This window comes from Thermobia domestica, chromosome 9 (genome assembly GCF_964235325.1).
Source record: "Thermobia domestica chromosome 9, izTheDome1.hap1.1, whole genome shotgun sequence".
Classification (NCBI taxonomy): Eukaryota; Metazoa; Arthropoda; class Insecta; order Zygentoma; family Lepismatidae; genus Thermobia; species Thermobia domestica.
This window is the reverse complement of record NC_137462.1, coordinates 242,972,639-242,986,152: the sequence shown is the minus strand read 5'-3', so window position 1 is coordinate 242,986,152 and position 13,514 is coordinate 242,972,639. Positions and strand designations below refer to the sequence as shown.

Here is a 13,514-nt window from a genome sequence, read left to right as displayed (position 1 = left end):
CATATAGAAAATTTTACGTTGGTATGCCGCCAAAATCTATGAGGAAATTTAGAGTAAATCGTGCTCGTAAATTGAAAATTTAAAGTTGTACCCTATAGTGTGTGTGGTACAGCCAGACAAACGAACAAATGTACACCGAGTCAACTCAGGAGCCTCATTGACGTTCGCCAAATATGAATACCAAATATATTCATTTAAAACAAAGATATGATTCATGTTTTATACAATAAATGTTTCAAAATGTCTTAAATTAAATAAATATTTTCCAACGTAAAATACTCGTAAATGGTTTTGTTGTTGAAGTTCACTTCCGATACTTTGTGCGTTCAATAACGGGAATTTCCCAAGCACTTATTGCAAGACGGTTTTTTCCCAAAAATGCAGCTTTCTTTACTGTTCACTGAAACCTCCATTAGTACAGAAGTTTGAATTCAGCACTTGTAATGGTAAGCGTTACGTAGTTTTCGGAGCTCCGAGCATTAAGCTTCTTAAATTTGACAATTTTTACACTATTGCTGGTGTTGATTCTACAGAATGCTTATTTGAAGAGTAGCAACAAATGACATATCAAATAATACTTTTGATAAAGAGGATACTTTCAGATATCTAGGAGAAATATTAACAGACGAAAACCATATTCACGAAGAAATGAAATGTCGACTAAAAGTAGGGAATTCGTGTTGTTATTCTGTTCAAAATCTCTTGTCGTCGCTAATTCTGTCGAGAAGTTTGAAGCTTAAAATATATGAAACGCCAATCATGGCTGTTGTTCTGCATGGTTGCGAAAAATGGTCGCTTACTCTGAGGGAAGAACGTAAACTGAAAGTATTTGAGAACAAGATCCTGAGACGAATATTCGGAATCCAAGAGGAACGGAAATGGGGAATGGCGGAAACTTAATAACGAGGAACTACATAATATATATGGTTTACCAAACATTGTTAGGGTCATCAAATCTAGGAGGCTCAGGTAGGCAGGTCATGTAGCCAGAATGGCAGAAAGTGGGAACGCTTTCAAAGTCTTAACTGGAAGACCAATCGGAAAACGATCATTACGAAGACCTAGGCGCAGATGGGAGGACAATATTAAGATAGATCTCGCAGAAATAGGAATACAAAGTAGAAACTGGATCCAGTTGGCTAAAGATAGAACCTTCGGGTTCCATAGGCCATGAAGTGAGTTAGTTATTAGGAATAAATGACTGAACTGAACTATTGTTGCTGGAAAACCAAATTTTACTGAATAGTTGCGTTATCATCAAAGGTAAGAAATAATACTAATAGTTTTACTAATGTATTTACATATTTACTGTTGTATCGACACCTATGGCCTTAAACCCGTCAACGTATAAGGGATAACGTATTCCGAGGCGAGCACACTATTCACAGAAAGTATTTTCTAAAATATAAAATTGCATATTTTACTTCAAATAGACTATGAGCATACATTAATTTATTCTATAATTATTTCAAGCCAAGGTAAAGCTTTCTTATCATTTTTTTTTTTAATTATTATTCAGTGCATTCAGAACTTCATAAAGGTCTTATGTTGAATGTTGCTGTATACCTTAACGTGAAAGCATCTAATTCGCTGAAGGAAAGTTCAAAATCTGATAAAAATCACTTTCAAGGTGCTCATCTTAGTTTACCAATAATATACTAACAAAAAGCTCAAAAACCCAGGTGGGTTGTAAGGTGGGTCCAATCCGAAAAAAACCCAGTGGTTTTTTTCGGGATGGCCCACTTGAGCAAACCCTGCAACTTGATCTGCTCTATTGCCATCTAACCGGTTATTTTCAATTAGCGGAGTTACGAGAGACATCATGCAATTGACTCTAACATAACATTCTGTAGAAATATTAAGATTCAAACAGGGAAGAGCTCTAGTTAGTCTATAATTTAAAAGTAACTTCTCCGGGAGTTTAAGAACAAATCCCTGCACACATTTTGCAATTTCGATGAAAATCCAAAGTGTCCAAAGCTGTTAATAACTGACATTTCTTAAAGGCAATAGCAAAACCAATGTCAACGTTTTTCACAGCAAGATTTTCATTATTTTCCATATAGTCTAGGCATCAACTTGGTAAAAATGCTCTACTTTTCGAGTTTAAGGTTAATCATGTAACAATTTGGCATCCGATATTTTTTTAATATATAACCATCACTGATTTCAAAAATGCCAGATACCAGAAAAAAACACCTCAGGGAGGGGAGGAGGAGGGAATGCCGAAAATTTAGGCGTTTCTATTATTCACTGTATCTCCGTAGCCAATGGAGCTAAAGCATCCGATTTTTTTTTTTTTTTCATTTTGTTTGTCTAATTGTTTTCTACAACTTAATTTCAGTGCATTTTGGAGCTAAATATAATGGTTTTCTTGTTATTTTCATTTTTACTCAGTATCGGTTGCGCTTGACGTCAGTTTTTTAGCCACAGATTCTTTATAAGGTCGAATTTGGAAACATGTTTCCTCTAAAAGTATTTCGTCATTTTATGCTCTTTCAAAAAACTTATATTAGTATAGGACTAATAGTGTCTGAGTTATAAGCAACTTTATTCTGTCGTGTGCGCAACTAATCACGGCGGGCGCGGTCCAAGAGTTGTTGAAGGCGCAAAAACTAGTAAATTTCAACCTCTCCCTTTCTGTTTTAATAGTATGTTATAGGTGGAAGTGGTATGTATGTTTCCATGACACAATGAGTAAAAATTGTCCCTATCTATTACCATTTTCATGTACAGCGATCTGTTTCAATGTCTTCTATTTACTGGTAACCGATTACGTGTGTGTGCTTTTGCGTTTCTGTAGGACCATTTATGAGGGGTGGGAGGGAATGAAATCCTTACTTCACAAAACGAGGATTTCACTTACTTTTTCTCTCATAAAGGATTCCACTGAAAAAAAAAAAAAAGACAACTCACATGCTACCAGCACGTAGAAGACATCGAAAAAGATGCCAGAGACTACCGGAGAAATTTAAAATGGTTATTTTACTTATTTTTAAATCACCAGAACGTTCAACAAGGTATGGACGTTCATAATTGGAATTCATTGTCATGGTGATTGGAAAGTACTTTCCGTATTAAAGTTTTTCCTGTTGACATGGTTTTACGATAATTTGGAAGAAATCTCATATTATGTCTGTCTTTACTCACTTCGTTCTGATTACCTTTCCTAGGATGTAATCACTTTATAAAGGTAATGTTCCTAATTACAAAGGGAGAAAACTAAAATGGATATTAAAATGAAATGAAATGAAATCTTTGAGTTTTATGTCCCGCGATTATACCATGTAGGCCAAAGGAGACGGTGATGATGAAAAATGAATGAAATGGTGGAATGAAGAAAGTGAGACAACCCCGAGAAAACCCACGCACACAGAATTTGCCCACAACAAAGTTCACTTGGCGCGAGTTAGGATCGAACCAGGAACCCCACACATCAGAGGTGAAAGCTCTACTACTGAATTACCGCGACCTCCAAAATGGACGCTAAGTAATGATGTTAGTGTTTATTATGGTTACGGGTAAAAGCGTTCAATGATGAATTGTGTATATGTAAGCTACATTCATAATAGTATACACTCATATTCATAATTGTATACTTTATTAATATAATAAATGAAGGAGAATATTTTTTCTATTTTCCTTCGCTGGTTTACATGCTTCGTCCATACTTACTAATATGCTTTCTATCCATAAAGTTACACAAGTAGAACAGGGTACAGATGAGTAAAATAGATTATTAAATTAAAATACAATATTAAGTTAGATTACCTATTTCAAGAGAATAACATGCATTTTTATTAATTAAAAAAAAAAAAAGTACTACAGGTAAATATTGAGAACCAACCTTAAACTGCGTTAAGTTATTCTGGGTCTGATCTGACAGTTCATGCTACTGTCTTTCTCAACAGAACTGGATCACTCAAGAATTCACTTCTTATAAAACATTTTCCATTTGTACATATTTTGCATCTATCAAAATTTAAGGTTTAATTTATCAATTTCTGTCATTTTTCACAATTTTTAGGCTAAGCGCAGTTAGGTAGAATTAATACTTATAGACAGAATTACATAATATACATTATTATTTGTTACGTTGTCCCACTTTATTGTACTTAGTTTGACAGTTCACTAATTCGAATTACTTGAAATCGAAGCAGTGAATCGAAACATTGAGCCGTGTTTGGCATAAACCGCAATTATTTCACAGCTTGCCACACTCACTCACTATCTTCTCGAGTCTGAATATGAAAGGGCAGCAAATATGCAATCAGAGATAAAGATATATTATTCTAGCTGCAGGATAAGACGGAGGTTACTTTTTTTTTTTTTTTTTTTTAATCGTAGGAAACGTACAAGTAAAATCAGTTAATGTATAAAGGCAACGTAATACTTAACGAACTTATTTATGTAGGTGGCAAACATCTAACTCCTGTATTAATGTTGATACACCATTGAAAATACACTCAGTTACCATGAAATTATACTCCAAGAAAGAAGAAAAGTGCAAGGTAAATTCTAATATTCATAGTGAGTGTATCATTTTGACTAACATGTAAAGCTTGAAACAACTTAAATACATTAAAAAGAATGCTTCGTACTATGAAATCGTACTGGTACTTACTGAAAGTGATAAGCAGACACTAAAACAAATTGTTTCAAACACACACAATTGCGTCACACGTACATTAGCACTGCCAGTTGGTACCTTTACACACTATTAAAGATACAAGCAAATATTTACGGTTACTAACGCGCCTGCTTAATACGAACGCACCCAGATCAGTTTCGCCCTATCTTGAATTGGAATAGATGCTAAAACTTGTCTTGCATTTATACCTTACAGTAAATACGGGTGCAGGTGCAGAATACCCCGTTATATTACTCTCCCCCCCCAAAAAAAATCATTTCTCTTACTTTAATTATTTTCCTACGACGTTCTGGACTGTTACTAGGCTGGTACATGTCCAAATAATTGCGCATAGATTAATAATACATGTAAACGGATGTATTTCCTCTTATGGAAATACGCGTCTTAACGTATGCCACAAAAATGATGAAAAAAAAAAAAAAAAAAACTCGCTAAGTGGGTACACACGGTAGTGCGACCGCAGGGAGCTGCTGCGTCAGCAACGGAAGGTAAGCACATAAATGAGGATAATCCATGCAATACTTGGTATCGCATAAAATCACATTGGTTAGAATACTTGCAATAGTTTCGCACGTTTTCACATAACAAGTATATACTTGTAAACATAAAATACAGGTTTTATACATCTTACAGAAATGCTGTGTTACACGGGCAGTCTTTGATATGCACTCAGTTATTTCAACCCTAGTATAATCCTTGTAATGGTCTGACACTAGTAACGTTACACTTGTAAACATGAAATACTTGATTCTTACATTATGTAGAAATACTCCGACAGTGAAAATTAATATCCTAGACATTTCTCTTTCATATGCACTCACTCATTTTAACACTACTAAACTAACACAACCTACCCTAAACCAGTCTCAACTAAGCTATCCTAATCCAATCTAAACTGATCTACCCTACCCTAAGTTAACTCAAGTCTTAAAACTTCTGGCCTCCTCTGTGGTACAGAGGGCTGCATTTGAATAATTGTTAGCAAGAAAGCGATCTAAAAAGCATTTTAATAAAGTAATTCCAATATTCTTCATCTCTATTCCCGATGAAAATTTGGACAAGTGCCAAATTCAATAGAGTTTTCTTTTAAGGCCTTAGATGACAGTTTTAAAATAAACTACTATATCGCAGATTGATATGGTTAGTTGAGGACAAGGTTCTAGAACATAGGTCCCCCTTCCTACTGAGCTGTAATAAAGACAAAACAACGTGCCCTGCGGGGATGTAACACGCCTTCACTCACTGGGCAATACTACGTGAAATAAATATTAAAACTCTGGTACAGAAAGGAAAAAATCTAGCTACTAACCTAAACGGTGGAACCTGTATTCTAGAACCTTACCTTAGTTGGGCACTCTCAATCTGAACGGTACGAGTGAATTCTTTTACTGCTGCAATAAGCAATACCTTTTTTCACTTAGAAAGTGATGTGACATGACTTATGAACTTTATTTAATGGGCTTCTGTATAGCCCGCTCCCCCCAGTTCTTTGTCACCGGAACTGGAAGCAACTACTACTATTAATACCGGTACTACTACTACTTATATCGAGAACAGAACCCAACCAACCCCTGCCGAGCTTCTAACCCGTTCCTCCTCCTCCTCCTTCTCCTACTACTACTACTACTTATACTGAAGCTTCCTTACCACAAGATTTACATCTTAAATCTTTATAATATGCGATTCCGATTCATTATAAACTAATATGAATCGTTAGAATCACTATTATTCGTTAAAAATCACTGGGAGGAGCGGGCTATACTAAATCCATTTAATGTACTAAATGATCGGCCTAATATTTACAGAAGGGGTCCAAGTTTTTTATCTAAAAAATGTTACAAGTTTGGTAGTTTCTGTTCACATTAGATTAGTTTAGGTTATATTATGTTAGTGTAGGAGTCCAGCATAATTTTCCAAAAAATAATAGAATTTCGGGAAAGAGTTTCCTATAGCCATTTTATTCATTTTTTCGATCTTTTGATTCCGGTTTTAAGAGCTTACCTGTTCCGCTAACTTCGATTGCTTCTAGGAAGTCATGTGGTCCAAGGTTCAAGATGCTTTTTTGTTTGAACGGGAAATTATGGATATTGTGTGACAGTTTTCAATACTATACGTGGTTTCTTGATTGCTGCTTCGTTGCTGTGGTGTTCGTACAATGTCGAATGACGTAGAGGTTTTCGTGATGAAAAAGTCATAGGAAATTTAAATTTTTATAAGCTAACAACCTTAATTTGCGGAAATGATGTTGGTGCTTATAGATTTTGTTTCAATGTGAGTGTATTAAACCTTAAAAGGATTTGTGGTGTCTGTGAAAAGGAGCAGAAGCTATTAAACACACTAGGATATAATCGGTTAAGAGTGTACTTTCTATGTTATAAACATCAATGTTTTTACTTCAAGCAGTTGTCTGTGCGAACTGGCAGCTTTATTAGTGGATCTAAGATGGAAGTACGTCAGATTCTTTTATTTTGTTATGTTTGAGTCAGGAATTACGAATTATGAAAACATTATACATTAATGTTCATTTGGCTGTTTGTTAAGCGGAAGAACAGTTTCTTATTGGCTAAAATTTTGCAGAGAAGTTTGTTTTGAGGCTCTAGTTCGGTATTGAAATATGAGGTATTTGGTTTTAATTATTTTGTCCTTAAGTTGTAATTCTTTTTGTTTGCTGTTCTTTCATTTTAAGTGTATAGTTTTGTGAAATTTCCACTGGACGTTAAATGCCGTTTTTAAACTGTAATGGGGTTAGAAAAGGGTTAGGAGGGCGTGCTCCCCTCATGTGTATAATTTATTTTCCGTTTGTAAGAGGTGGGTTTGGGGGGCTTGCCTTCTCATGTGCTTTTTTTTTTTTTGTTATGAAATTTTGGTGGTTCTTGCTGTAGTTTCATCTATTATTTAATATGGAATGTATTTTAAGTTTTGTTGCGTTTAGAACTGATACGATACGAAATTTGCTTAGTTCTATATGTATCAATTCTTAAAATATGAATGTTGTAAATAATAGTTGAATCATTATAGTCGGAACCACCATAATTTTTAACCGATTCTACTCCTAAGGAACTTGTCCCAGGTGATATTTTACGAACTGTTCCGAGGAACCTGTTCATTGAACGATTCAATTAAATGAAATGGCCTAAGTAAACTTTTACCGAATTTCGCTTATTTCTAACATTAGGTTAGTTTAAGTTAGCTTAGGTCAGATTTAGTTCCGTTATGTTACGTCTAAGTACTTGCATCATCCATTTCACCCGTAACTTTGTGATTTTTACGTGCTTCTGGAACCCTTATGCTAAGCATACTCCAAATGATCTACCTAAAAACTGAACTAATGCCAGTGGCACCATTGATAACCTTACAAAGGAAAGAAACACTGCAACTTATCAAATAGAAAATGAAGTAAATAAGACTTTCCATTAGATAAAACAAAACAACAAAAAGTAATTGGCCCACATTTATTACATTACGAACTTCAGTGAAGTCCTCAATACTTCGTACGTGCACGTGAATCCACGAAACACTAATTTCAATCAACGCAAGATTGACATCAAATCTGCCACACTATAACTATCAACTACACTGGACTATATAACGCTATGGATACATTAAACTTCGAAATCCATTGCTCAGTTCCAGGCAGGTGGTTTTATTCTAGAAGAAAGCACTGTCAAATGATAAAACGAATATTCAAAAACAACAGGAGGAGCAACTTTTACCATAGAAGACATATTTGCAAAACAAATACATTTCAATTATTTACTGAGTGAATACAGCACGAACTAATAAATATTTGCACACAAATTCCAAATGTAAGTCTCAGTGCATTAATACTTACAGGTGGAAACCTAGAATTGTACTTTTTTTTCTTGCTCGGCATTAGTAAAAAATTTACAAAAGGCTTAGGGAAAGTAACACACGAAATAAACCTTCACTTTTCACTTATCGCCCTACTTCGTACCATTCACAGCATCCTCCTTTAACTCTACAACTACTTCTTCTTCTTCTTCTTCTTCACCAATTTAATGCTCTTCGGCAAGCTATAGCGTTGGGCATAAGTAAAAATAAGAGGAAGGGATAAATAAATTTATAAAAGTATTACATATAAACGTGTTAAAAGTAGATAGTATAGGAGTACATTATAGAATACGAAATGTTACAACTAGTGATGAGTAATTTCGAAATGATTCGCTCCAAAAATGAATTATTTAGTGAAATTAAAGGATCGAAACCTTGATAGGAAGCTTGATTTAGGAAAGGCGACAATTCCGTACCAATCTTCTCTAGTTTTTGCGTACACGAACGCAAGGCAAAAAAATGAACAAGGTATGCAAATGCGACATTCCGATTATCGGAAATTTTACCTTCTGTAGACGCAAACCGTTACGGAAAGTATCCGTTTGACCGAAAGGCGGATCCAGTGAGACCACAAGATGGTGGAACCAAACAAACGAGTAAAGCCAGTTGATGGATTGATATGAATAGAACGGGCAAAGCCAATAATTCAGAATAAGAAAACAGAAAGGACTAAGTACTAATATTTATTACTGAGGAATAAAAAAAATTAATAATTACTTTGGCAGAGAAGTGCATTAGATTTAGGATCTAATAATGGATGTAGTGAATCCAGGTAATAGTGTATTATGATTATATTATAGGTATTATTTCTTATTTAATTTTGGTTAGGTTAGGTTAGGTTTTAATTTGAGTTGCATTTTTAACTCTATTGGAGCGAAGGGTTTTAGGATATATTCAGATTCGACGAGGTCCAAATAAAGTAGGGATTTGTGGTACCTCAGCCCTTTGCAGATGCAATTAAGTTGTTTACTAAGGAGCAAGTTTTCCCTACTATATCTAAATATTATCCTTATTATTTAGCTCCCGTTTATAGTTTATTTTTGTCTTTATTAGTGTGATTAAGAAACCCCTTATTTAAATATTATATTGACTTTTTCTTTAGGGCTAATTGTTTATATATATATATTAGGGATGGCCACATTTTCCGGAAAAACGGAAAATATTTTTTCCGGAAACCGGAAAATTGAAAACGGAAAATTTTCCGGAAAATCGGAAAACGGAAAATTTTCCGGAAAAACGGAAACGGAAAATTTTCCGGAAAAACGGAAACGGAAAATTTTCCGGAAAATCGGAAGGCGGAAAATTTTCCGGAAAAACGGAAGCGGAAAATTTTCCGGAAAATCGGAAACGGAAAATTTTCCGGAAAACGGAAGACGGAAAATTTTCCGGAAAATGAAAATGTTCACTTGGAATAGTGACATTGGTCGTCTTACATTAAGAAATATAACGAAAAATGCTACGCGAAAACAACCTGTAAATGAGGCAATGCTCTTCACCATCTAGTGCTAAAGAAACGCAACTCAAACTTAACAGTGGATAGGAGAGAAAAGGTCGAGTAAATCAGCGACGAAACACTCCTTCCTCCTACATCTATTTGTACACTTGCTTAATAATGTACTTTTTTTGTTTGCGTGAGGGCTTGCAGATCATTCGTTTGCACCGGGAAATTCCCATCATGCGTGTGTTTCGGGGAATCCCCGATTATGCGTGTACCTGAGCGCAGAACTCTGGCAGTAGAGCTGGCAGTGTGTTATTAATACAACTGGTATATTTATATTCCAACCATTTCTTCATTGCTTATCGTGATCACGGTGATCTGTCAAGGTCACAGATCCAGGGGGCCGGGGGCAGCCCCCTCAAAGTTCATGTGGACCCCGCATTCTATTTATAAATATACAATATTTTGCACAATTTGAATTCAGTTTATCTTAAAACCCTCATATATACCTTCTGCATCTGAATGGATCCCCAAAGTTACAGAGAAATCGGCGCCCTAGATTGATTCTATAGAATCCACACGCAGTAGTATTGGCGGGAGTACACTACGTATTCCAACGGAGCTCAGGCGTTAGAACATCGGACTAACATTCAGAAGGCCGATGTTCGATTCGAGCACCCTATCGTCCCGATGGGTTTTTTTTTCTGTAAGTTTATTACTCAGTTACATCCGACCTGTGCCATAGACTTTTTAACCCTAAGATAAATTCAATTGTACTGATGTAATTCAATTTTACACTTTACCCTAGTGTTACCATCTTGCAACTATAAGCGTCACGAATTCCAAATACCAGTATTATTAGGATTAGCTCAGGAGAGTAATGCTCCCGGAAGTAGGAACGGAAAACACAGTTCTGATTGGTTGGGTTTATCTATGTCTTGCCACGTTGCATTCAAATAGCAGAATTCAGACGATGGTTGTTGTCGGTCCTCGTGGCCGAGTGGGCTAGCGCTATATGCTAGTAACGAAAATCTCTTTTGGCGTGAGTTCAAACAATGCCCGAGGAAAGTTTTTTAACATTTTTTTTTACATTTTTATAACACTTTTTAAATTAAAATAATACAAAAATAATACTCAAAAATGTGATTCACTTACTTTTGTGCAGATAAGTAGTAGTAGTAGTAGGAACGGGTTAGATGCCCCGCAGGGCTCGTTTTGTTGCCCTTGTATTCCATGATTTAAGGCTCGTTTTGTTCCCCTTGTACTAAATGATATAGATTTTGTGCAACTTAAAACAACTGACTAGGATAGCGCGTAAAACAGCTGGCTAGAGTAGCGCGCGAAAAACGTACTTCCGGGAGTATTACTCTCCCGAGCGGGTCGTGTATTATTGACTATAAATACCATAGTATGTAGCACTACTTGAAACTAGCACCAGCTATTTATATAATGATCTATTCTACATAATTCTCTTCGTAACTTTTTCCGCTAATTTCTCTTAAACTGAAGGACGATTCCACCTAGTCATCGATACATCAATTCAGTTCTCAATGCTGACTTATTATCTATGTTTCTGTATGCATTTGAAAGTTTTACTTATTATTAGAGCAACCCAAAAGCATAGAAAGCATAAAAAGCATAATAGCTATTTACACATATGGTTGGTACCTTGAACATGGTTGTGGCTGTCTAAGGGTCCAGAAGAAACTAATTTTAAAAGCATAATTTTAGAAAATAAAGCATAAAGCATAATTTAAAAGATATAGCACAATTCTTTAAAAAATCTCTAACTTCAAGTTTAACATAATGTATTAATATTTTTAAGAAACAATATTTACAATGCAAAATCATTGAGAACATAACAATGCAACAATGAAAAGCTTATTTTTATTTCTGTAAACTTTTTGGTCTAATCCTTTGACGTGGAGAAAAGAATAAAGGACAAATAGAAGAAAACTTCCACCAACAATGAATAGTACAAAGGGCTCCACACTATACTGTTATGTGTACCTCTTGAAGTTGAGCACTTTCTGTACTTATTGGTGGCGTCTTTTACTTTCCCTTTCTGTATATATGCACCTCTAAGGCGCACACAAGTGATTAAAAAAAACTGACTCGAGTAAAGCCTCTCTTTACAGTGCATTAGGTAGAAAGTTAATTAAATATGAAAGAAACTGGTTGCATAAAATATTAATAAATAGATCAAGATATTTAGAATATTTAATGTATAGTAAATATTATACATTATACACGATTAATGTAAAACAATGATTGAAATTAATAATAAAGCATAATAAAGCATAATTTAAAAAAAAAACAAATCATAATGTGGGTTGCTCTACTTATTATTCTACATTCATGTTTTGTTTCTAAATTGTGAACTCCTAATGCAATTAAAGTGTTTTATTATATTATTATTATTATTATTATTATTATTATTATTATTATTATTATTATTATTATTATTATTATTATTATTATTATTATTATTATTATTATTATATAAACGTAGATGATAATCTAGGTGCTGCTACCTCTATTTCTCAGATTATCGCTTCACCTGGCGCACGCTCAAATGCATCTAAAGTAACAGAAAGATCCCAGAAAAAATGTTTTACAAATAAGGGAACTTCGTAAGAAACAGAAAAGAATTCTGTGTTATCTCAGAGACCCTAAACCTTGTTCTTCCGCAAGAGCAGAGGTGCTTCATAGTAAAATAAGTAATATGGTACCAAACGATCTTCTTCCTTTGCCTTTCGTTGAAGCAATTCGGTTTCTTGAATTTATGAATGAAGTAGAACCAAGTTACCACTCACCATCCAGGCAAACTGTGACTCGCCGTATTGAGGCCTTGTTTTCTAAGGAGAAATGTGGCTGCGTAATCGATTGATTTGACAACAGATAGCTGGGCTTCGCAGGCTACGGAAAGTTATATTACAATCACAGCCCACTATATGCTTCCATCTAAGTTCAATAAGTTCAGTCCTTCAAATAATTGAAATAGAAGTGAGGCACACAAGGGTAAACCTAACTCAGCACTTAGCACATGTTGCAGAGTAGTGGAACATTTTAGATAGAATACATGCAATTGTCTATGACAATGCTAGTAATATCACAAGTGCGATACGAGAACTTTCGTATGGAAGCATATATTGTTTTGCTCAGACCCTACAACTCTCTATAAATAAGGGACTTGCAATAGAGAAAATGTTAAGTGTTGCTAGTCGGATTGTTTCCCACTTTAAACATAGTGGGCCTTATGCAGAGTCATTTTGACATATGATTAACGTCATACTAAAGGCCTGACTACTGCAGGAAACATATGTTAGTCGAACTCTTTAGTATGGCACTAATAACGCGTCAAAACGACTCTGCATAAGGCCCAGTACGTTGGCAACGTCAGAACTGGAAAAACAGTAAGGCGTGCTATACACTATAGGATAGATTCTAGGAAATCTCTTACGATTTGTCCTAGAGTCAAAATCTCAACGTGTATGGCATCAGATCGCATGTCATTTCCAGTGTTCTGAACGATCCTATGAGATTTCTCTTGTTTAGAGCACGCTCTATTTC

The 13,514-nt window shown here is 35.0% G+C and overlaps 1 protein-coding gene across 1 annotated transcript in view; it reads right to left on the bottom strand.

Moving 5' to 3' along the window:
- The window catches only part of NC2alpha (negative cofactor 2 alpha), a 31,208-nt gene extending 22,566 nt beyond the window's left edge, over nt 1-8,642 (bottom strand). Inside the window, exon 1 of the mRNA XM_081725918.1 lies at nt 8,484-8,642. Within this exon, the coding sequence (XP_081582044.1) occupies nt 8,484-8,525 (42 nt within the window). The 5' untranslated portion in view covers nt 8,526-8,642. The remainder of the gene's footprint in view (nt 1-8,483) is intronic.
- Nucleotides 8,643-13,514: the final 4,872 nt, after the last annotated feature.